We start from the raw sequence: 24,766 nt of genomic DNA, 5'->3' as shown, positions 1-24,766 counted from the left end.
ATCATCAACTATAGTTAATTGAATTAAAAAATTCCCTGTCGGAACGATACTATCTTTTTACTACTTCGATATAATCGTGCACTTGCGGTTTTATCCCATCAGATCGAACTGAGTTAAAATCACCACATAAACAGAGGTTGGCCACACTATTATTATCAAAATGCGACAGTTGATCCCATAATACCTGCTTCGCCGTCGTGTCACATAGAGGATAAACATCATCAATAACAAACTTCTCATTAGTTTTAAGAACCCGACCTCTGATCACCAAAACATGCGGAAAACTAGAAGTTGAGGAGACATCCACACAACTTCTATCCCACACCGTCAATAAGCCACCAGAAGCTCCATCAATGGTTGAAGAGAGTAACCCACCACAGAACTTCCCCAAATTTCCTTAACCAACTAGTCATCTACCAAACCCAATTTTGATTCTTAAAAACAAACAACAAAAGGTTTCTTGTCAACCACCAAACGCCTAACCTCACCTTGCTTCTCAAAATATCCTAACCCCCTGACATTATACGAAACAATCTTCATTAGAACAAAAATCCACCCCAAACACACACACACCTACGGCCACCACCTAGCAACCGACACCACACCCTCTGTATTCCCCCTTGGCAAAAATTCTCCCCACCTCCTCTCTAAAACTACGCCTAACCTCTTTTGACAACACATTAAATATATTTCCTTTATCTCCTTTATACTTAACACCAATCAAACCACCAATCCCACAAACATTTGCATCCGCCGCCTTAGTACAACCCTATAAAGACACACAATGTTCCCAATCCTTATTGACATATAAAATAGAAGTATTAGAAAATATTTTTGAATGGTGAGATCGATCAATGTCCTTTGACTTAGAAGATTTAGATAACAATCTTGCCTTCTGCTCACTTGCCTGCCTAGACAAAATTTTGAAGATCTTCATTCTATCCTTAGCTAGCATCCTCGCAACTCTCTACAGATTACGAGATGAGTGCCTGGAACCCCCATCAACCTTCTTTTTTTCAGTAACTACCTTTGGAATCACCCACAGATCACCTCCTGCAAGAGATAAAGAAACCAAATCTAACTGAGAAGCTCTCAAAAACTGTGAAGATATGGGAACCGAAGAAGCACGAGTTTATAGTTCGTCATGGACAATGGAAATACCCGCAACTTGAATATCACGGTCTTGAACAATCATAGCATAATCCTCGATCCCAACCTCTAGCCCATCCGTCGCATGCTTTGTTATATCCTCCTTTTCCCGATATTGACTTAAGAGTTGAAGTGTTAACGTGTCTGCAGACACATTCCTCATCTATCAAGAGATCCGTCACACCAAAAATTTGGTAAGCGTTGGAGTGTTAACGTGTCTCTACCACACCATCCGTGAACCACCGTTCTTCAACTGCGATCTTCAAAATTGAGAAATAATTACGAAGAATACTAAAACTCATTGCACTGAGGAAAAGAACAAAGAAACAAGAAAAATAGCAAAAACCAAGACTAAAAACAGGAACAAATGAAAAGAAGAAAATAAAAGACAGAGAAACGGCTCTAAAGAAAGGGACTAAAACAGTGATTACACCAATATAAAAAGTGTCGAACCGTACTTAGCTACCATTGCATGGTGAACGACAGATAAGTGCAGTTCCCTTAACAAGATTTTGAGACTAAAATAGTAATTGGACCGTTTATAAAAGTGTCAACTACTAGTCAACTATTGTTGTGTGATGAACGACAGTTAAGTTCAACTCTCTGCAAACGGTATTTTGATTTTTTAGCAAATCAAGGGTGCCCGAAGAGCAACCTTGAAACTTTCAGATTTATCAATCCAAAAATATTAAACACGATGCAAAATTGCTAGGTTATAGTATTTTCACCTTCAAATTCAATCGTGACAATCACTCATGTCTAATTGAATAGTGGCAAATTTAATTTATTAAAATTGAGATATGATTACAAAGCGTACTTAAACTCACTACATGGATGAAGATAACAAGAAACAATAAAGAAAAAAACAGAACATTTCAAGCAAGAACAGAAGAAAAGACATAGAAACGGGCAAAAGAAAACACACATTCACGCATTCAGATCATAGGTAGCCTAAATGCGTGGTCCTTCTTAAGTACCGATGATCTTCGAGCTCTAGCAGCATCATTAACGTTAACGAATACCGCTCCTAAGGCATCACCATCCATTTCATAGACCAAACGCATTCCATTTTCGTCATTCCTCCTACTTAAATAAATACATACACCTGGTGTAGGAGATAATAACTTGTGACAGAAAAAGATAAGGTATCCCGTCTTCTTGAATCCAACTATCATAAAATAACCATCATAAACATTCTTGTTTGTACCATCAATAGTCACCCATGGTGTAGGGTACTCATTTTCTGCTTCAACCACCAACCACTTGGAGGATTCTGCACAATCTGGTTTGTTTTCAAATGTAATCTCAATAGGCAACATTAAAGTGATGGGATCATCACTACTTGTTTGATTTTGTGGGGTAAATTTTACTGGCAGACCAGGACCAAGGTTAGAATAATCTTGAAGTACAGTAAATGGACATGTTGAATTTTCTGTTTCACCAAGCCTCAATTCACCACCATTTATTAAGTAATCAGGCCAAATATAGTAGCTGCCACTAGGAACAACGGGGTTCCCAAATATATCTTTGACGATAATTTTATTTGCATGTGTAAAGGGTAATGGAAAGTAGATGGTGAAGGAAAAGAGGAGGAAACAAAGGGTAGTAACTAATGTAGGCTTCATGGCAATTTTTTTTGTTTGTGTTTGTGTTTGTGTGTATTTGTGGTGCAATTGTTGTACCATTGAAACCTTTATTTATAGACTTGTTCTAACAAATCATTCATGTTTATCGATATATAAAAATGAATAATGATTAATATATTTTTAAGAAATCATTGAAACCTAATTTAATCTAACGCTTTGGGGTTTCATATATCTTCATAATATAAACCCTCCTCATTTGAAAGGTTTACATGAATTCTTCAAATTTAATCTAAGGAGTTATAACATTCTTAAAATTAAAAATATATTAATCATTGTCATTCTCTAAAAAATTACTCTTTTTTTTGTATCTAGGTTTGCCCATTGGTGGTGATCCGATGCGTTTCTTGTTTTGAGAACGGTGTTGTCTGGATGGAGGAGTAGATTTCTCTCATTTGGTGGGCGTCTGGTTCTCCTTAAGTTTGTCTTGTCCTCTCTGCATTTACATGCTCTTTCCTACTTCAAAGCTTCATCATATATTTGAAGTAGATAAAATAGTCACAAGGAGGGGGTGGGGGATTCTAACCCTTTAAAAATTATCATGTAACTTAAAATTAATTCTCAAGTTGTTTACCTGGAATGGTTAAGTTAGTGAAATCACTTCAGAACGTTATGAAGTTCTTATGCAGAAACTACTTAATAAAATAAATGTGTTTGTGTGTGTAGTGCATACTGAAATTAAAGAGTACATGCAAGAGAGAAGGAACACACAAAGATTTATAGAGGTTCACCTAATATGGGCTAGTCCACTTCCCACAATCTTGTGAGAGTTTCCACTATGATGCTTGAGATAACCACTCAAATCTTGCACCTTACAATCTTTGTTCAGCTGAACAATTACAACACATATATTCTCTAAGCCTCAGCAGGCTTCCACCTTCTTGCTAAGTTATCCACTTAGACTTTTACAAACTTTCCTTAAACTAACACTTTAGTACCCTTAAAGCTAGATGAGATTTACAATTTGTATGGATTTGAATGATTAAAATCAGACAAGAAAAAATGGAGGGAGAATTTATCTTTCACTAGATAAAAGATAATTGATTTACACTATAAGAGAGAATTTGAAATCTCAGTGATGATCAATTTAGATGCTAAAGCTTCAAAACAATCTTAAGTTGTTGGTAGCTCGGTATGGTGAGGTGAATGAGAGGCTCGAGGTTAGGGGCCGAAGTGGTTCTTTTTGACGAAGGGAGATAGCGAAAATTCATGATGGCAAAGGTGTGTTTGGAGGTCGGTGGTTTAAGGAGTGTACTCGAAGGATGGTTGGCGGTGGGATGAATACTTTTTTTTTTAACTGACCTGTGGTTAGGAGGGTGCCCCTTGTGTGTGCGGTTTAAGCGTCTTTTTGAGTGGCGGCCTGGCAGTGGCGCTGTCGATTGTGGGCATGGGAGGAGGAGCTGTTTGAGAAGTGTGGGATTTTGCTTGATGACATTTCTTTGTAGAATAATTCTTTTGATTATTGGCAGTGGAATCTTGCTTCTAGTGGCGGTTACTTGATTCGGAATGTCTATCAGAAGCTTACGACTCAGGAGGTCCCTAGACTTGATGCTACTTCAGAACTCATTTGGCATAAACATATTCCCTTGAAAGTGTCTATTTTGGCTTGGCATCTTCTTTGAAATCGATTGGCGATGAAGGATAGTTTTGTGGCGTGTGGCATTATTTCTCATGAAAATCAGTTAGCATGATTGGGTGTCGGCGTATCGAGACTACTCGTCATTTATTTCTCTCTTGTCCCTATATCGATTCTCTCTCGGGTCTTGAGCGGGCGTGGCTTGGCTTTTCATCGACTGATACACACCATTTACAGGTCATGCATGTTATTCAGTTTGTTTATTCTGCAAGAGGGTCGTGAGTTCGGCGTTCCTTTATGGAACTTGTTTGGTTATGTTGCATGAGTTTTGTGGAATGAAAGAAATAATAAAATTTTCAAGAATACAGAAAGCACCATTCACCAACTGTTAGATAAAGTTAAGTTACACTCCTTGTAGTGGATGAAGACAACTAATATTTATGTTTAGATTCTCATTTGTGGTGGTCGAGTCCTATTGTTTGTTTGGGTATTGACTAATTATCTTTGATGTTGCTTCCTAGTTGCTTGTTTGGTTGTAAACTTGTAAATTTTTTAAGCTCTTGATGGCACACCTTATGCTTCTAAGGAGTCTCTTTTGGTCGTCATATATTCCAATTTTTATTGTTATAAAAAAAGGGTTAATAGTGTTTTTCACCCCTGTAATATATGTCATTTCCGATTTTCACCCCTATAAAATTTTCAGTTTGATTTGCACCCTCGTAAAAATTTTATTTTCCGAAAACACCTTTAATAAGCCATTCAAAAAACCAAAATTTCTTGAAAAAAAAATTCTGAAAATGGCCTATTAGTTGTGTTTTCCGGAAAATAAAAATTTTACGAGGGTGCAAATTAAAACGAAAATTTTATAGGGACGAAAACCAGAAATGACATATATTACAGGGGTGAAAAACACTATTAACCCAAAATCAAAATCTAAAAAGCAAAACGATAATAGTTTAAAGAAAAGTTGTGGCTGGCCCGCCATCATGTTTTACCATACAAATGTTGTATCGCTCAATGTGAGTTCTAAAAAATATTATGTATCGGATCAATCAATAAAGTTATGTATCTTTTATGATGTAATTTTTTTGATTTTATATTACGAAAGATTCATTCATAATCATCGACATCTGATAATATATTTTTAATAAATTTATCCAAGCCAGGTAAGAAAATGAATTTATATAGTACTAATTACAAAGTAATGATGATAAGAGTAATATTTCAACCCATCCCAAAGGCCATCCCTTGGTTCCTTAACATATATATATTTTCCATTCATGTGATCTATACATTTGTTTTTACAAGTGTTTGTTTGTACTTACATTTAATTATTAATTAAACTCCAATATTGTGTTTTTTACCCACCATAATTTGTCGTTGGGTTCATAGTGGACATTTCAATATTGTTTTCATGCATGATGTATTATTTTTTAACCGGATAATACACGTTCCAATAGCTGTATAAAAAATTAAGGTTACTCTACTCGAGGCCGCATGCACACAAAATTAAGGTTATCCATATACGAGGAGCTAAATCATCTTTTGTTATAAGGATCAATATTTTATAGGCCACGAGAAGCTCGTGATTGGGATATCTTGATGTTTATTTAGTGTCCTTTTTAAAAAGAAAATGTTGGAACATATGTGAAAATTAAGTTAAAAGACTAATTATAAACACACATTTTTCAGTTGAGTAGACCTAGTTTTATGTGAATTGAAAAAAGTGGAAGTTATACATAGAATGAATCACACACATGAGTAGTGTTCATATAGATACGAGGTATCTTTTTTTAAAACGAAAAAAAGAAAAAAAAAAAAAAAAAAAGTTAATTGGGGTATCAGTTAACAACTTTTCTATATTAATAAAAAAGAAAAATTATTTTCCTACCCTTTTCCCTCAAGCTGGAATAAATGTTGATTGTTCCAAGCTTGCTTTTGAAATTGTTGAAAAGACCAAGATGTAATGGTTTTGTCATGATGTAAGCAACATGTTCTTTTGAGGATACAAGTAGCAGATGAATTAGTCATGCCTTCACTTTATCTCTAACCACATGACAATCATTTTCTATATGCTTTGTTCTCTCATAAAATGCAGGGTTAGCAACTATGTGAAGAGAAACTTTAGTATCACAATATAGGATAATAGGTGATGGGTGAGGTGTAACACCCCGATTTTTAATATTATTTTATTAGTATTATTGTTATTTAATATTTGTTCCATAGTGAACTGAGTCAATATCATTTGTTTCAACAAACAACTCCTCCAGTGATGCTCAATGGGCAGCCACGGTCGCTTACGACTCATCTGAAGGATGTTCTATATTGTGTATATCTTTGAAAACTACTCTCGCAAAGAATCGGACATTTCAGACTAACATGAAAGCTGCGACACTGAATTGTTTATCTGCTATAGTGAAAAATGAAGATAGTTTGTTATGGCACTATAGGTTTGGTCATCTTAATTTTAGAGGTTTTAATCAATTAGTTGATAAAGAAATGGTTCTTGGTGTACCTAAAATTGAGATACCTAGTACAGTTTATGATACTAGGCAAGCAACCTAGAAATGCATTAAGTTCTAGTACAACACATAGATCAAAGGAGCTATTGAATGTTGTGTATTCATATATGCATGGTCCTTTAGAGGTTCCTTCATTAGGCGAAAACAAATACTTCATCAGTTTTGTTGATGAGTTTAGCAGAAAAATCTGATTGTATCTGATTAAGGCTAAGAGTGAAGCATTTGATATGTTTCAGTACTTCAAAGTCGTAGTAGAAAAACAATGTGGAGAATCTATTAAGATTTTAAGAAAATGGGTGAAAGATGATGAGTTTGCTTGAATTTTTCTTGGGTCCGTAAAAGAAATGTTCCCTTGATTTTCTTCTAACCCATGAAAGCTATCTCCCAGGGCTAGGATCGAATAGCTAATTTGAGATTTTAATTTATGTTTATGCTTTTCTTTGCTTTCAAATAATACAGAATTCAATCGAATAAAATCAATTAAAACGTTACTCAAAAACTAAAAACCCTAACTCAGTAAAAAAAAAAAAACTCCAAATCAACATCATGTGTCTCCAGCATCATCCATGACAACATCCATTTCATCTTCCCTTTCCTCTACTTCAACTTACCCTTTTTCAGAATTATGTTTTCCGCAAAATACTTTGTATTCGTAATCTTAATCTATCTTTCTCTCGGAAAACTTTAAAGAAAAGTGACAAAATGGGAATGGTATATATACGAGGGTAAAATTGACAATTCATGCAAAATGTAAGGGAAAAGGTATAATTGTAGGGGTATGGGGTAAAACTTCCGCCACTTCGTTTCCTAGTCTACGAACCCATTGGATTACAATCCTACCTAAAGACTTCATCAACTCAAAACATTGAGTGACTCTCATTCCCCAATAGCTTCTAATCTTCTTCTTCTTCTCAATAATCGCATCTACTATCAGCTTAGCATTCGATTCCACCACGATATTGATTAGATTATTCACTTGAATCCATTTCAAAGCTTTCAGAACCCTTAAAGCTTCCGCAAGTTACTTGAATACTGACGTACGCTTACAAAAACTTAAACATTGCCCAAACCAAAAAGGGTTGATTAACTCCATCTTTCAAAAGCTTAAAGATTTACCTAGAAAAAATACATTGATGTTGATTCTGCCCAAAAAATACATAGTTTCAAGAGTATAATATCACATAGAACACAATGTAACCGAAAAGCTTTTTTTCCTTGAGTTTTTCAAATTTAGCAGTAAAGTATAAGAGAAATTGGCTTATACATTCCGGAAAAGAAGAGAAATTGAAGCAATTCAAAAGTAAATGGGGAGGTGTATTGGATAAAATACAAACAACATTAAAAAAAACTAGTTTCAATTTTTTTTTCTTTTCCATAACAAGTTGCAAACCGCCAGGTGTCCTCTCTTATGTTAAAATATACACTCCCCTCCCTTGAAAAGTAAGATTTATACTCCCCATCCCCTATAAGATGCTTGAATTACAACCCCCTCCTTTAATAATTAAATATGAACAAAACTTTAATCTATTTTAACATAAATAAATATTTTTTTAATATATATTAATTTTGAATCACCATTTAAAAAATATAAATTCGTTTCTTTATAATCTAAATGTCAATGACAATTAAATTTAAATATTTTCTAATTAACTTTATAATTTAGAGTACAAAATTCGCTTTTAAATAACCATACTTAATCGACTTTAGTATTTTTCACATATTTTAATTTTATTTTGGGTTGTTTCATATTTTATAATAGGGTTTAAAACTATATATTAATGAAATTGTGAATAAAAAATACCATCTTTTCGCTAGTATTAATAGAAAAATATGATCAAATTATAACAAATCAATAGTGCATATTATCAAATATCTCATCTAATAAGAAATGATACAAAGTAATTATCTTTTCACACTGCAACCTGGGATTATGTCTGGCTCTTGCACTTCTAATGGTAAAATCTATTTTTCATAAAATCTGTATTTTTTTGGACTATTTAATACTACCTCCGTCCCTAATTATAGGACCCTTTTGAAAAAATAACGGGAATTAAGAAAGTGGATATTTGTATTAAATATGTTTGTAATTAGTATTGTTTTTACAATTTTATCCTTTAAGAGAGAGATGATTTATGTTTTCAACATGTTATTTATTGCTGATTGAAGAAAAAGATGTATAATTAATAGGGGCATGTATGTAAAGAAATAATTAATGTAGTTGGAAATAGCAAATGAATCTTATAAAAAGGGACAAAAAAAATTCTCAAAAGGGTCTTATAATTAGGGACGGAGGTAGTATTGATTGGACGGCTACTGATGATCTGAATGCATGACATGAATACATTTTTTTCTTTGACATTAACAAATCCTGTGGCCGTTTCTCTTTGTCTTTTATTATGTTAGCCCGTTTCCCTCTCTTTTATTTAGGCATTGCAACAAAATCCATACTCACGGTTATCCGCCCGAATCAAACCCAATTTAACGGGTTTTCTCCGTTTTGAATGGGTTTGGGTATGGATATGGGTTTTCCCCGATTTCAAAACACGGGTATGAGACAGGTAATGGGTATATAGGTACCCATCCCGAACCCACACCCAAACCCGTCCCAAATGTAAAAACTCGTCTCCACCCCGCCCCATTGCCATGCCTACTTTTATTGTGTTATTTTCTTATGTTCCTGCTTTTAGTTTTCGGTACTTTAAGTGATATTCGTAGTCTTTTCTCAATCTTAACATATACAATTTTTTATTAAAAAAAGGAAAAATAATAATAAGTTGCGCATGTTAAACAAAAAAACGTAACTTAACTTATACTCCCTCCGTCCCAAATTGTATGACGTTTTGGACATTTAAGAAATGTAATTAATATTGTGTGAGAAAGAGATATTATGAGTTGTTTTACAAAATTGTCCTCAATAAATGATATGGAAAAGATAAATGAAGAAATTGAATGAAGAGAGAGCAATAAATAGTTACGGATATAATAGGAAAAGTAACATTAATTTTTCATTGGTATTGTAAAGCGACATATAATTTTGGGACAAATATTTTTTCTAAAGTGACATACAATTTGGGACGGAGGGAGTATTTATTTAACTTGCGAAACTTGGAAATAGCTAAAACGAATTCTCATAATAACAATTTCTACTATACTCTCGAAAATGACAAATTCGAGTGTGCATGTAGTCTTTAAATTAATAGCTAAATAAATTGTTTATTAAAAAGTTATTTTTTATCATTTACATTTATGATAATTTAATCTTATTTTTAGAAAATGTTGATGAAACATTTTAAATTTTTTAAATTTTAATTACTTTAATAGTTAAAATTGACTATTTATACGACAAAATGTAAAAAAAATAAAATATAATGCTACTTTTTTTTTGACAAAAAAATATAATTGTACTTAAAAACAATAAAATGTTGTTTTTCCTATGAAATAATATTTTTTAAAATATAAAAGTTGATAAAAAGCTACTTATTTCAAAAAAGCATCGCTAGTTCATTGTTGAGAGTTTTGAAATTTTTTTCCGTGTAAATATATCGCACTGCTCAAAAAGCCACAATCCCACAACGATATCAGAGCTAAAAATTTGGTAAAAATATGACAACTTCAAAATTAAACACATTTGTTCAAACGTTAATAAATCAAATATCTTAGCTTTTGAATTCCATGATTATTGGAGTAATTCATTCCATTGTATTGGTTATTCCTTCGGATAATGCCGTTTGTTGGCTTTTATATTCTCTGTTTTTTATGTTTTTTCTTGTAATGTGAGATCTTGTTCTAGTGACCTCGTGCTTCCTCATCCTAAACCCACTTGGGTTGGCCTAATGATATTGGTTTGGAACTTGAGAGTGTGCTACTTCACAAGATCTCATGTTCGATTCTGTCTAATGTTAATTTAGATGGGTTAGTTTAACTTCTTAAAAAAAAACTTTATATCATACTAGATCGTCCTCCTATGTTGCCGCACGGGTCATATACATTTAAACACATAAATAAAATGCTGCTATATTATATATTACTTCAATGTACAAAAATAATCATATGATATTAATTTAAATTTTCAAATCTTTTACCCCTATTCATCAAGAAGCAGTAATACAATCACCATATTCATCAAGAACAAATCTCTCCATCTTTGTGATTATTAATAACAACTGGACCGGTCACAAGGCTAACCACGTGTCGGCATGTGGCCTAAGATACGCGTCAACATGTAGTTAAACAATATCATATACACTTAAACATATGAAATCATTTAAGTGAAAGAATTTGTTAATTCCTCATAAATTCATTTTTGTAATTCTCAGTTTATAGGTAAACAGATCAAAATTATGGTTTTATGAAAGAATTGAGAGAATGAAGTGTATGATTATTTCTATAGCTACTCCAAGTAGTAAATAATTAGATACATTCATAAAAATCAGTATAAACAAATCTACAACAAACAGTTTCCAATTTGCAGTTAAAAAATTGATGCAAAACACACCTTTATTGTAAAGAATTAATACAAACTTTGAAGGGCAAGTATCAAGCACAGTGGATTTTCAATTAAAAAATTTACCCTTATTTGTTCTGCTTAACTGCTTTTCTTTATACCGTTAGCTAAACTAGAGTTTAATTACTATATCAAAATTCTAACACTCTATCCACTAGCACTTGGTGCTGTATTTCACATCATTTGGATCAGGTGATAGCGGGCGTGGATCATAATTGCACAACACAATGTCGTCATGAGAGTTTGAAATGTTCGCTGCTTCACATTGGCTTTCATTCGCACCAGCACCCTGAATATCTTGTAAAGTTTTAAACACTTCATCCATGCGCGGTCTCATATCTTTGGAAATTTGAAGACACCGAAATGCTAACTCGGCCACGGCATTTATCATTTCATTTACCTTCAAATCTGTGTCAAAACCGAGGGAAGGATCCACAAGTTCGTGCAAAGCTTGATTTTGAATTTTGTTCATAGCCATGGTGGACAGATTGATATCATCCCTAGGCCTTGTCATATCAACAGCAGGCAAAGATGATATCAACTCGATCATCACTACTCCGAAGCTGTAGACATCACTTTTATGAGTAAGGTGGGAGTGTGCATAATACTCAGGGTCTAAGTAACCTGGAGTCCCTTGTGGAGCTGTTGAAACATGACTATGATCAATTGGAAAAAGGCGCGAGAGTCCAAAATCTGCTACTTTGACATGAAAATGAGTGTCAAGAAGAATATTGTTGGTTTTTATATCTCTATGAATGATGTCAGAAACATGGAGATATTTCAATGCACTTGCCGTCTCCACAGCAATATTCATTCTAATATGCCAAGAAAGTTTTCCATGTTTTGCTTGATTACCATTAAGATGATCAGCTACAGTTCCGTTAGAAACATACTCGTAAGCAAGAATAAGTACGCGGCTGTGGCGTGAAGTACATCCATATAGCGACACAAGATTTCGGTGGACTAATCGAGCAAGGATGTGAACTTCATTCATGAATTGCTCAAGTACTCTTTTATAATTTTTCATATATAATCTCTTCACAGCAACACTTCGACCATCATGCAGTTTTCCTAGACAGGAAACATCATATGACAAAAATCTTTGTTAGGAGCATTGAAAATGCAAAAATTTCATTAAATACAATAAACACACTAAACATAATTCCCTATAGTCGGAACTTCCTATTGTCACTATAGTCAGTTTAATTATATGTTAATCGATATAGGTCTGGCAGCTCAAATATTTTAATTTAGTCTATTGAAAGATAGGAATCTTGAACGTTAAAAGGAATCCATTTCAAATATGCGAATATGCTAGTTTTTACCGAAATAGACTGTTCCAAAGCCCCCTTTTCCTAATCCTTTGGATGGATCAAAGTAGTTTGTGGCTTCTTCAAGCTCACTATAAGTGAAATGTTGCACTCCAATGTTTTGACTTCCCCTCTCGAGATCTTTTGAAAAGAAATCAGAAGCGAAGCTGCGAGAATTTACATTTGAGTTTGCAAAACTTTTATTCTTTCGGTGCCTATAGAAAATATATATAGCATTGACCACTGCAAATGATCCTAACACAGAAGAAACAACACCTACAAGCAATGATACGACATCGAAATCAGTTAATTTTGATAATAATAAAGTATCTACACGGAAAAAAATATGAAAACAATCAAAGGAAAATTGGATTTTATTACCAATAACGAGTTTCTTCTTCCAATTCCATGGAGCTGCAGTAATTAGTTGTTAAAGCAAAGATGAGTTAGTATTGTTTTAATTCGAGGGGAGTATTCTACTTGTGTATAACAAACATAGCCATGCATATTTATGGCTTAATGTACCAAAAACTTGGCAAAGGACCCAGCATGTACCAAATTTTTTTATAATGAAGCCTTTTGGAATTGAAAAAAAAAATAACACATTGCTTATTAAAAACATAATAAATTAAATTTTGTTGAATCTAAGATTTGAACTTTGGTGCAAAAGAATTTGAGGCCTTAAAATTGACCAACTAAGCTAGATAAATATTGATCATTAGTATGTCATATTACAGTAGTAAACTTCACCTATAACCATTTTTAGTTATAATTTATAACTAAATTGACTTATTTTGAGGCTTTATTTTAACCCAAAATCTTGAGGCCTAAAGCCCTCGCTTTGGTGGCTTGGCCCTTAGGCCGGCCCTGCGTGTATGATAATTTAGTATGAAAATGAAGACTTTCTTGCACATGCATACAAATGCAATACAACAACTCCTTTCACAAATGGAATCACCAATATATACCCTTAAGATTTTAGTTGTTTCTAAATAATCTGATTAAATTAAACTAAATACAAGGAATAATCACAATATTCCTTGACGTCCTTCTATTCTTCTTTCCTTGACTGAGTCAGTGAAAATCATAACAAATGACAAACATCATAATCATAATTAAATGTATATGTGTGGATAATCATAATTAGCTGTTTCTAAATAATCTGATTAAATTAAACTAAAGACTAGAAGATGCAAACAAAAATGTCATGAGAAGAGATAAAGAAAGAGAAGACATACTTTTGTCATCAGAAGAAAGAACTGTGGGTGAAGCAATAGATGCATCAGTTAAATCATCATGATAGCATAACTCAACATGTTTATCAATAGAATCAATCAAACAATCTCCTCCTTCACTTCCCAAGCACCTTAAACATTCTTCATTCACATTATACTTTACCTCAAACCCTTCATTCAATACTCTTTTAAGTTTACCACCCTCAAAATAATCCATCTCTAGAGGAGAATATGCTCCTATTGGCACTTTGATATGTTTCTGACATTTCAGAGAAGGATCTTCTTCAAACAACTTATCTTCATCGCCGACATGACTGAGAGAAGGACTGTGAGATCCGCATATTGAATTTTTAGCTAAATATTGAGAGACAGTGGAACTTTTGGAAGTACAATTGTAGTATATGGTGATGGTGTGGTTGACACTTGGGGGATATTTAAAGAGAGGTGGAGACAAATAAGTATCATGAAATTGAGGAGAACATAGATTTTGATCAAGGTCTGTTCTTTTGAGTTTGATAATGTGGGGGAGTGGTTATGGTGCATAAGGAAATCCTTATGCACCGTGCATAAATCCCAACATAATTGCTTCCTACACCCCCAAAGTGAGCCAAAACCATTTTTGTTCAAAATAAAAGAAATCTAATGGTTATGATGTGTTTATGCACGGTACATAAGGAAATGGCTTATGCACCATAACTTTTGCCGCAGTTAAGGTAAAAAGGGTTGCGAGCACCACAGTAAAGAGGACGACTTTGTCCCCAGAATGGATAAGAGATGTTGGAGATATTTCCACAGTTGTAGGAGTTCTTGATGTCTTTACAACTTGAATAATTGTAAAATGATTGAGGTGGCTGTTGAGAGTTGGAAGTTGTTACTAAGATGAAGAAAGAGATGTGGGTAATTATGAGCATAATAGGAATATGATTAATCATTATGTTGAGAACAAAGAAGAACAAAAGCTTTGATTTTGAAGCAGTTCTGTTGATCATTGATTTGTTAATGAAATTTAAAGTAAAATGATTTTTACACTGCCATAGAGTCAAGTTGAAAAGTCATCTACCAAATTTCCACTCTCTTTCCTTGTCGTTTCTTTTTCTGTTATTAAAAAGTAGAATTACGGAGACACACCATATCTCTCTTAGTATAAGAAAAGAGTTTGCCGTCCGAAATCCGAAATTGTCCTCTTGAACACGTGTCACACTCTAAGCTTGCCTTGATTTTTGCTTTATAACGTAACTAGTCGAGAGACCCATGCTGAGCAGCCGCGAGAGACCCATGCCTTGATTTTTCCTGTAGATCATTGACATGAACATCATTAGTCGATTCAGTAATTGTTAATTGAGAAATGGCTTTACCATTTGCGTCTCTTTTCTTGCAGGCGATACGAATTTGTTATTCTAGATCTTTGATATGAACATCGTTAGCAGATTCGGCAATTTTTAATTGAGAAATGGTTTCACCGGTTGCAACACATTTGTTACGAATAACATTAAATTCATTTTCTTAGATATTATATTGATGCTGAGATAATTGAAAGGTTGCCATATCCCTATTAATCTTGCGCATGTTAGAGGGAAAAGAATGGACAAAGAATTGAATGGCAAGGTAGAAACCCAATTCCTCATCACTGAGGGGATTTTTGAACACACGAACTTTGTTTAGAAGTCCATTCAAATTGATGATAATTGATTTATTTGTAGAGATATAATCAAAATCCTATTTAGTATTTCCCTAATCTGTTTAAGAGATTTGTTATATTAACCCTTGTTTCATCATGGAAATTAGATAGAACGTAAGTTTGGGAAGAGATTTCATGTGAATTTGCTTGATTATTCATTTTGTTCTTCAAGTACTAATTATCGATTTTGATAAGTAACATTTGTGTCTTATATATATGTGTGTGTGTGGAATGTAGCAATACACCCATTTAAAAATTGGGAGCTTCTACGTTGCAGTCATGAAACTAACTTTTTTAAAAAAGTTAATATTAATCTTATCGTTAGCATCTTTAACATCCAAACAGAATTGCTGATATCATGTGATATTTTTAAGTGTTACATTTTGTGGGGTGTTACACTTAAAATAAGGTAGGATAAAATTAGATTAAGTGCATTCTTGTTAATCTGATGAATTGATGATACTATGAGGGCTGAACTTTTGATGCCACTGTACAAATAGTGGGGTGTTACTCACAACACTTTTGATGTTACAATGTTAACTTCACGAGAAAAGTCATTCTCATAACTTTTGTGGCTAACTTTTTTAAAAATAAAATGTGTTGGCAATTGACCATTTGTGGTAGGTGTTTTTCAATACAAAATTTGCGGTGCTACACACAAATGTAAGGTGGAAAAAATTGAATTTTGCAACAAACAAAAGTCATCGCTAATGCAAGGTTGACAGAAAAAAAATTGAATTTTGTGGTGAACATAAGCTGCTGCTAATGTAAAGTTTAGAAAGTTTTGGAATTTTCTGGAGAACAGAAGCAACTCCTAATGTAATGAGGAATTTCTTTTTTGAAATTTGAATTTGCGGCAATAGAATCCGATACCAATGTCCAACACAAATGCACGATATTAAATTTTTTTTCCTTATATAAATAGAGTTCATTCAACTTGGTTTGTGCCCCTTTAAGTGATTTGGTTGTATTACTTTTTTCCTTGTTAACCCTTTGACTCTCGCGGAAAAGAGATCAAGTAATCTGAAGTTTAGCTGCGAGATAAGAGATAAGTTAAGCTTGACAAATAATTGTTCAACTTAAATATGATAGATAATTAAAATTCTTCAGTGAAATGCCTAAATTAGAGGCTAGCGTGATACATCCAAAACAGAGAAGAAGTCAGTATAACCATAATATTTTTTAGCGCAAGAACTACATATTATGAGATTTATGTTATGACCTTCTAAATTGTTTACATTTGTTGTCAATACACTTATAAAAGATGTGGTGAACCATTTTAGGACAACCAGCATCAGTATCGCATTCAATATTATCTGCCATTAAAAATGTGTTACCGGCAACATCCTTTTTAATAAAAAATAGGTAAACAAATAAAACTAAACCGCATAAAAATTTGAGAGTTTTAGCCATATTATTTTTTCTCGTTTCTTGTAACAAATATAATAGGATGAATTTATAGTATATAAAGCTCATGCAATGCTAAACATAATAAAATATTTATACCACTTAGGTAGGTTAGAATATTGTATTTGCCCCTATTGCACACTTAGACGATGCCTCTTCAATAGACCAATGTGATGTGTTTGTCTCTTCAATAAATAGTGAAAATGTAATATAAAAAGGGAAATGCATGTTTCCACGAAATGCTAAGAAAAATAAGAATAAGACCAACACCACCATGCATTCCACCCCAATTTTTATTTTTTCTAATATAAAAATAATACATTCGTGGTGTTGGAATTCGTAGGATATAACATTGTTGATATAAAAAACTTTATAATTTTTTTGAAAGATAAGAAAAAACTTGCACGATTAAAAACTTTCAATTTATTATTTTTCAGTTAATTTTTCAACCTTTCACGATAGAAAAGAGACATTTGTTTAAAATAATTGAAGGACCATGAAAAAATTATTTTTTCATATATAAAACTTTCTATTTTTTACTTTCTAATGATTCATGTTCACCATGCCAATATAGTCATGGACAAGTTGAATGTATTATACTTTCAAAAAATTAAAAAAGTTGAATGTATTATATATTTTTTTTCATATAAAATTTTGTAAACATATGAAATGAATATCAAATTTTGAAGTTACATGCTTTCTTTTAGATTATCATTCACTTCATGTTTTTTAATCACGTTGAGATACAAATCAGGTTACTCTATTTCTTCAGCCACACTCAATTGTTTTAGAAACAAGATGTATCATTATGATTAACTGATATCTGAACTATGTAGACAACTTTAAGGAAACGCTTAGACCATCCACATAGCACCCTAAATTGAGTTCTTAAATGGATCCAAATATTACACTTAATTGTTTTAGAAACAAAATGTATCATTATGATTTATGAAGCACGGATGCGGACACGGCACATGACACAACACGGACACTAACACGTCGACACAACTAATAATTTGAAAAAATTACACAATTCAATGTAATTACAAGTGTCGGTGTCTGATCTGTGTCGTGTCGGTGTCGGACACGACACTGGGATACGCCTAATCCGAGGAGTGTCTGTGCTAAATAGGTTATGATTAACTCATTTACGATAATACTTAATAAGCACCAATTTTCTCCAACCCAACACATCAAAAGAAATTATTAAATAGGTCCCACAAATAATTATATGTAATTACATTTCAACGAAATTTCTTTATTATATTAAGATTTATTAAATGAGACCCGCAAAAAATGGAGAGAGGGTGCTTCCATAGCCACTTTTCTCCATAGACACCCAAATATTATACTCCACAATGGGGGTGCCTATTTAATGTGGTGCTAAATAGGTGAAACACTCTCATTGTGGATGGTCTTATGTGTAACACTCATAAGAAATCATTATCAACAAAGTTATGAATAGGATCCAACATATTAAAGTTTTTCTGAACAGGCAAAAATGGAATATATTAGCCGATCAAAAACCATTAAAATTTACAAACCGTCTATCAAAAGTTTCAAGATAAATTAGCCGATACCCAAACATAAAAATAGGCTTGACCACCACTATCGAAAGCCATAAACATAATTGTCATTCTTTGCATTCAGCCACCAAAAGGAATAAATTAACTTTATCCAACAATTATTGCATGAAACATTCTAAATTCTTAAATAATCTATTATTACGACATATTAAAGTGAACCACTTATATAAAGAAAGACACCGAAATAGCAGTCATTTTTTAAATAATAAAAGTATTTTCAAAAAGATAAAGCAACATATATATAGCAGTCATTTTTTCTAAATGATGTTTTGAATCCTATATTACCAAAGAACTAAGTTTAGTTGCACATTTAAGGTAACATATTACCAAATAGAAATTTAGGGTATTAGGTTTAACTGTTGTAGTAGTTAATATAAGATTACCGACACTATTAGGAACATATAATATGTCATTGAGTTCTGATAGATGTTCCTTTTCTGTATTTGTTTAGAGAAATGCTTTTACTTTCAATATTTCACATGCCTAAAACTTAGACAAATATGTTTCTTATGTGTATATGATGATGATACTCTCAAAATTATTGTGCAACATGATGCATGCTTTTTAAATACTTTTAATTATGAAAGTTTCCGTTGTCTATCGTTCCCATCATAATCTCTTTTTCTCAAGTGAGAAAAAATGTTGTTCCAATGCACATGCTCAATAATAGTAAATCATACTTATTGCTCAAGTGAGATAAAAAGTTGTTTCTAATTCCAATTCACAATTTGAAATGCAGAAAATTTGCTTTAGAACTTTCTGGTTTTGTTAATATGTTGTTTTCTAGTAGTGACATCCCCTTACACTTACCAAGCATTATTTCCTACTAAAGGAAAATATAAATCAAATCTTTTCAACAAAAAAAAAAAACATACACATTGAAAATGTTTGACATGTTATTAAAATATATACATTGGAAATTGTCAGAAGATCATCAAGCTTGAGAATAGAGAAGGCTGTATATATTATAAATTCGACATGTTTGGCCTTGTCACTGAAGAATTGTACATTTCAGAAACTTAATTGAAAAAGCTTTGATGGAAGGAAGACTCAAATTTATTGACAAACTAACGCAAGACACGAAATTTGGCTTTAAACGCTTTGAACATGGAATTGCTCATGTTCAATGTGTCTTTCCCATGTTTGCCGACATTGTTAGGCTTATGTGAAGACTCATAGGGTAGGAGGGATAAAGATCATAATGATCAGTAAGAAGAAGTGAATTAATTTGTAGGGTTATCCACACCTTGCTAGGGATAAGTAGGTATCGACAACTAAGGCTGAATTGGTGACTCGTTGGAGTGACACAAATTGTGTTTGAATAAGATCATATGTTAATGATTTTGAGGTTAGAGATCGATTGAAATATGTAAACAACATTATATGTAGTTGAATGTCCTATTTCAACACTTAGTCAGGCTCCACCACCTCCCTACCCCGTATCCACCGAAGAAAAACACCAAAATTACCCCAAAGCAAACTTGAATCAAACACCGACTCCCGATCTCAAATAAAAAAACGATCAAACAAATCAATAAGGTACCTCCACCCCCGATCAACCAGAGAAGACACCATGACCAGCCAAACAAACCTGCAACTAGACACAAGCTCCAGATCTCGAAGTAAAAGTAATCGACTCACCAGAACTCATAACACGAAACTGTAAGACATTCGACAAGATGGGCAATGCAGCAAACATAAATCATATCAAAAAAGAAAAAGGCTCAGCTTAAATACCACCAAGACTCCAAGTTGAATGTAAAGTGAAATGTTGACATGATATGTGTTATACGTATAACTTAGACGAGATATTATTTTAGTATGTTTAACTATAGAAATAAATAATAAGTGTAATTTGCAGTATTTTATACGATGACTATTGTCAGAGATGAATTACATGATGTTATAAAAAGTTAATTAGTAGCTTGAGGTTATTTCTGCTTGAGTATAGAACCTTAGTAAAGTTTTATGATGACTTTAATTTAAAGTGACTGAAAAGGAATGAGAGAGTAAGTGACAAGGTCATGTCAACAATCATTAATGTCATGACTTGTAAATAGATATATTATGAGTGAGTCACAACAATTGATATGACCAATGCTTGCACTATCATTCATGCATGTTGTACATAGCAATTATTCTCTGGTAAACTTTATGCAAGTTTGCGATCATTGAACTATGTATGATTTTACTTACTATAATTTCATTTTACGATCTTCATTCTCATCCTCTTGCGGTTGTTTTATGGATTCAAAGAAGGATAAATAAATCAATTTCGAAGCATATGATCATAAGCTCAAGGTTACGAATAAGGACTGACCTAGGCAACATATCGACGATGAGGACATCTTGAAGTTTGACACATACATATCATTTGTCTAACTTAGATTATGCCAAAACAATACAAGAATGACCTTCAGATTTCAGTTATTGGCTACATTCGTTGTAAGGGAAAGGCACACGCGAATTTCTAGCTGGCTTGCGTGCATTTGCGACGGGCATTAATGCAAGTGGCTGACTTTTTTTAAAAAAAAAAACTTTTTTGCGTCGGCATTTCGCCATTCGCAGTGGGAGTTTTTCAATACAAATATTCGTAGAGGCAGAATTTTGCAACGGACAAAAGTCATCGCTAATGCAAGGTTGACAAAATTAAAATGAATTTTGCGGTGAACACAAGCCGTTGCTAATGTAAGGTTGAGAAAATTTTGGAATTTTCTGGAGGACAGAAGCAGCCCCTAATGTAACGACAGCATTTTTTTTTTATTTGAATTTTGTGGCAGGCTAAATCCGAATCTAATGTCCAACGCAAATGCACAATATTGGAAATTTTTTTCTTATACAAATAGACTTTCATTCAAGTGGGTTTATGCCCCTTTAAGTGATTTGGTTGTATTACTTTTTTCTTTGTTAACCCTTTGACTCTCGCAAAAAAGGGCTCAAGTAATCTGGAGTTTAGTTGCGAGGTAAGTTAAACCTGACAAAGAATTGTTCAACCTAAATATCCTAGATACTCTAATTAATTTTCTTTAGTGAAATGTGTAAATTAGAGGCTAGTGTGATACATCCAAAATAGAGAAGTCAGTGTAACCATAATATTTTTTAGCGCTCATTTCATTACCAACATCTTATAGTACAAAACTATTATTGCACGGTTCTAGAAAATATGAGAAGAAAAAAAAATACATTAATTAGATGCCAAACATCTTTGTACAAAAACTAAATCTTCCCTGAATGAAATTTATGTAATCTCTTAGGTTTGATGCTCACATATTATAACGTTACAAATTGTCTACATAGTTTGTCAATGCACAAATAAAAGATGTGGCGAAACATTTCAGGACAATCAGCATCAAAATCACATTGAATATAACCAGCAACCTCCTTTTGAATTAGAAATAGGTAAAGAAATATAACTAAACCATAAATAAACTTGAAAATTTTAGCCATATTATTTTTTTCTCGTTGCTTATGACAAACATCATATGATTAATTTATAGTGTATAAAGTTCATGCAATACTAAACATAAAAAAATATTTATAGCACTTAAATAGATTAGAACGTTGTATTTGCCCCTTTAGCACAATTAGACGATGTCTCTTCAATAGATCAGTGTATTGTGTTTGTGCTTTAAACACACGCACTGAAAAGGTAATATAAAGAGGGAAATTTAAGTTCCACGAAAACAAATTCTAGGAAAAATATGCAACTTTTCAATTTTTTCTTATATATAAATAATAAGAGTGATAATCGCATTTGAATTGTTTCCTAGCATTCGAGCTTGTGGAATTTGTAGGACATAGCATTGTTGATATAAAAAACTTTCTTTGTTTTTTTCTTTTGTAAGGATGAAATAGGATAAGTTGAATTTTGATAATTGTGAGAGCTTTGTTTCTTTTTTTAGTTTTGGATTGAACCAAGATTATCGAATCCTTACCATTGTCGCGATTTCTCTTAGCTTAGCATTTCTTGGATTGGAAGTGAATGTGACGCATTCTTTTACCATTTCTTTTTTCCAAATCCATCTTTTTATTTTCACAATAAAATTTTCTATTTATTATTTTTCAGTTAACTTTTCAACCTTTCACGATAGAAAAGAGACATTTGTTTAAAATAATTGAAGGACCTTTTTTTTTTATGCAAAATAGAAAATATATTAAATAAAACGAGAAAGATACAAAGACTGAGGAGACAATAGATCTGACTCAGGAAAACCCAAATGAGAATACATCGTGATAAATCAGTTAAGATGGATCTACTCTAATCTATCATAACAAAAATTCACTAGTCGCAAGCGTAACCCAACGAACTCGCATATGGACACGAAACCAGATTACTAAAAATATGAAAAGTGAATGAGTGGTGATAGGTTGACATCCTTAAGTGACAATATCAGCTTTCTGCCACCCTTTAGAGTATGAGAGAGAGAAAAGTAATGGATGAAAAAGAAGTTGTGGTTTTGAGGTGAAATTACCAAGAAGCCCATGCTACATAGGGTGTTCATCTTGATAGTTACATAGGGTGTTCATCAGTGTACACTAAAAAAGTGTCAACCAGTTAACAATTGGAGTTTAAAATAAAACAATTTCTATTCGTTACATGATTTCTTTTAGATATCATTCACATAATGTTTTTTATTCATATTGAGATACAAATCAGGTTAGGATTTCTTCAGCCACACTCGTTGTTTTAGAAAGAGGTTTCTCATTCATTTTTAAAACATTGTGATTAACTGATATCTGAACTATGTAGATAACTTTAAGGAAGCACTTACGTGTAACACCCTCCTAAGAAATCATTATCAATGCAATGATAATTCAACTCTCTTCACTTATGTCTCTGCTTATAGAAGATTAGTGGGAAGATTGATCTATCTAAACACAACTAGACCTGACATTACATTCATCACTCAACAGCTTAGTCCGTTTTTAAGTAAACCTACACATACTCACTACAATGCTGCTCTAAGGGTTCTCAAGTATCTTAAGGGTTCCCCAGGCCGTGGAATTTTCTTTCCTAGAGATTTAGGTTTACACATTCAAGGATATACTGATGCCGACTGAGTAGGGTGTAAGGATACCATATGTTCCATTTTAGCTCATTGCTTCTTTCTAGGACAATCACTCATCTCTTGAAGAACAACGAAACAACCTATTGTGTCCATATCTTCTTTAGAGGCTGAGTATCGTGACATGGAATCTGCAACATGTGAACTTCAATGGTTGCTATATTTGTTGAGGGATCTCCATGTTCAATGTGTTAAGCTTCCTGTTTTGTACTGTTATAATCAAAGCATTATGCACATTGCAGCCAATCTTGTATTCCATGAGAGGACCAAACATCTTGAGACTGACTGCCACATTGTTAGAGAGAAACTCCAAGCTAGACTATTCAAGCTTTTACCAGTCACCACTCATGATAAACTGCCAGATTTTTTCACAAAATCTTTGTTTCCACAACCTTTTACTTTCTAAGTTGGGATTATTGGATATATACCAACCTCCAACTTATGGGGGATATTGCACAATGATAATTCAATTGAAGCAAAGAATGAAAATAAGCTTTCTTGTAGTACAAGCAATTAGTTTTGTATTGTACTTTAGCTTAGAGTAGTGCAGTTAGTACATTGTATAAATACTTAATTGTAACCTCTATTCAACTTAATGAATCATTTTCTCATTTTCACTAGATTCTTAATAAGTATAGCACCGGTTGCTACGGATAACCTCTTGTACGTTTACATTGATTTAATAAATTACGATCTCCTTACACCAGATCATTGTCGCTAGAAGAAGGGAAATCTCTTCATTAGTTGCTTCGAATTTCCACAAATTCATCGTTGAAACTTGTTTCTTTTACTTTTCCGGTAGTTAAAAATACCTCTTATAATTCAAGAAGCATCGTCGCAGCTCCAACTAGTGTAACACTCTATACCCCGAATGCAATAAATCATGCAATTAAGTCAATATTCGAAAGAGTTTAGATGCTACATCTTCAATTACTCAAAAAATGCATAACTATGTTTTTAAAAGCTTGCAGCGGAAAATCATCAAATAGAATTATCTCAACAATCATATAACAAAATCTCAATAACCATGTCTCAGGTCTCATAATACATCACCAACAATATCTCAAATCTCAAACATAACTAGACAATA

The 24,766-nt window shown here is 32.9% G+C and overlaps 2 protein-coding genes across 2 annotated transcripts; both read right to left on the bottom strand.

Moving 5' to 3' along the window:
• Positions 1-1,907: 1,907 nt before the first annotated feature.
• LOC11445404 (kunitz-type trypsin inhibitor-like 2 protein) lies at positions 1,908-2,833 on the bottom strand. Its single transcript, XM_003619168.4, has one exon. It carries the CDS (start codon positions 2,772-2,774, stop codon positions 2,085-2,087), a length of 690 nt encoding a protein of 229 aa, XP_003619216.4. The 5' UTR covers positions 2,775-2,833; the 3' UTR covers positions 1,908-2,084.
• An 8,535-nt stretch (positions 2,834-11,368) lies between these two features.
• LOC11438730 (LEAF RUST 10 DISEASE-RESISTANCE LOCUS RECEPTOR-LIKE PROTEIN KINASE-like 1.2) lies at positions 11,369-14,305 on the bottom strand. Its single transcript, XM_024785704.2, has 4 exons — positions 13,943-14,305; positions 13,086-13,118; positions 12,720-12,980; positions 11,369-12,465 (listed from the first exon to the last, which is right to left on the bottom strand). The coding sequence occupies exons 1-4, from the start codon at positions 14,154-14,156 to the stop codon at positions 11,549-11,551; spliced, it is 1,425 nt and encodes a 474-aa protein (XP_024641472.2). The 5' UTR covers positions 14,157-14,305; the 3' UTR covers positions 11,369-11,548.
• Between the last annotated feature and the right edge of the window lie 10,461 nt (positions 14,306-24,766).

This window comes from Medicago truncatula, chromosome 6, assembly GCF_003473485.1.
Source record: "Medicago truncatula cultivar Jemalong A17 chromosome 6, MtrunA17r5.0-ANR, whole genome shotgun sequence".
In the NCBI taxonomy this organism is placed as follows: domain Eukaryota; kingdom Viridiplantae; phylum Streptophyta; class Magnoliopsida; order Fabales; family Fabaceae; genus Medicago; species Medicago truncatula.
The sequence above is the reverse complement of the archived record's forward strand: the minus strand, read 5'-3'. Positions and strand labels throughout refer to the sequence as shown.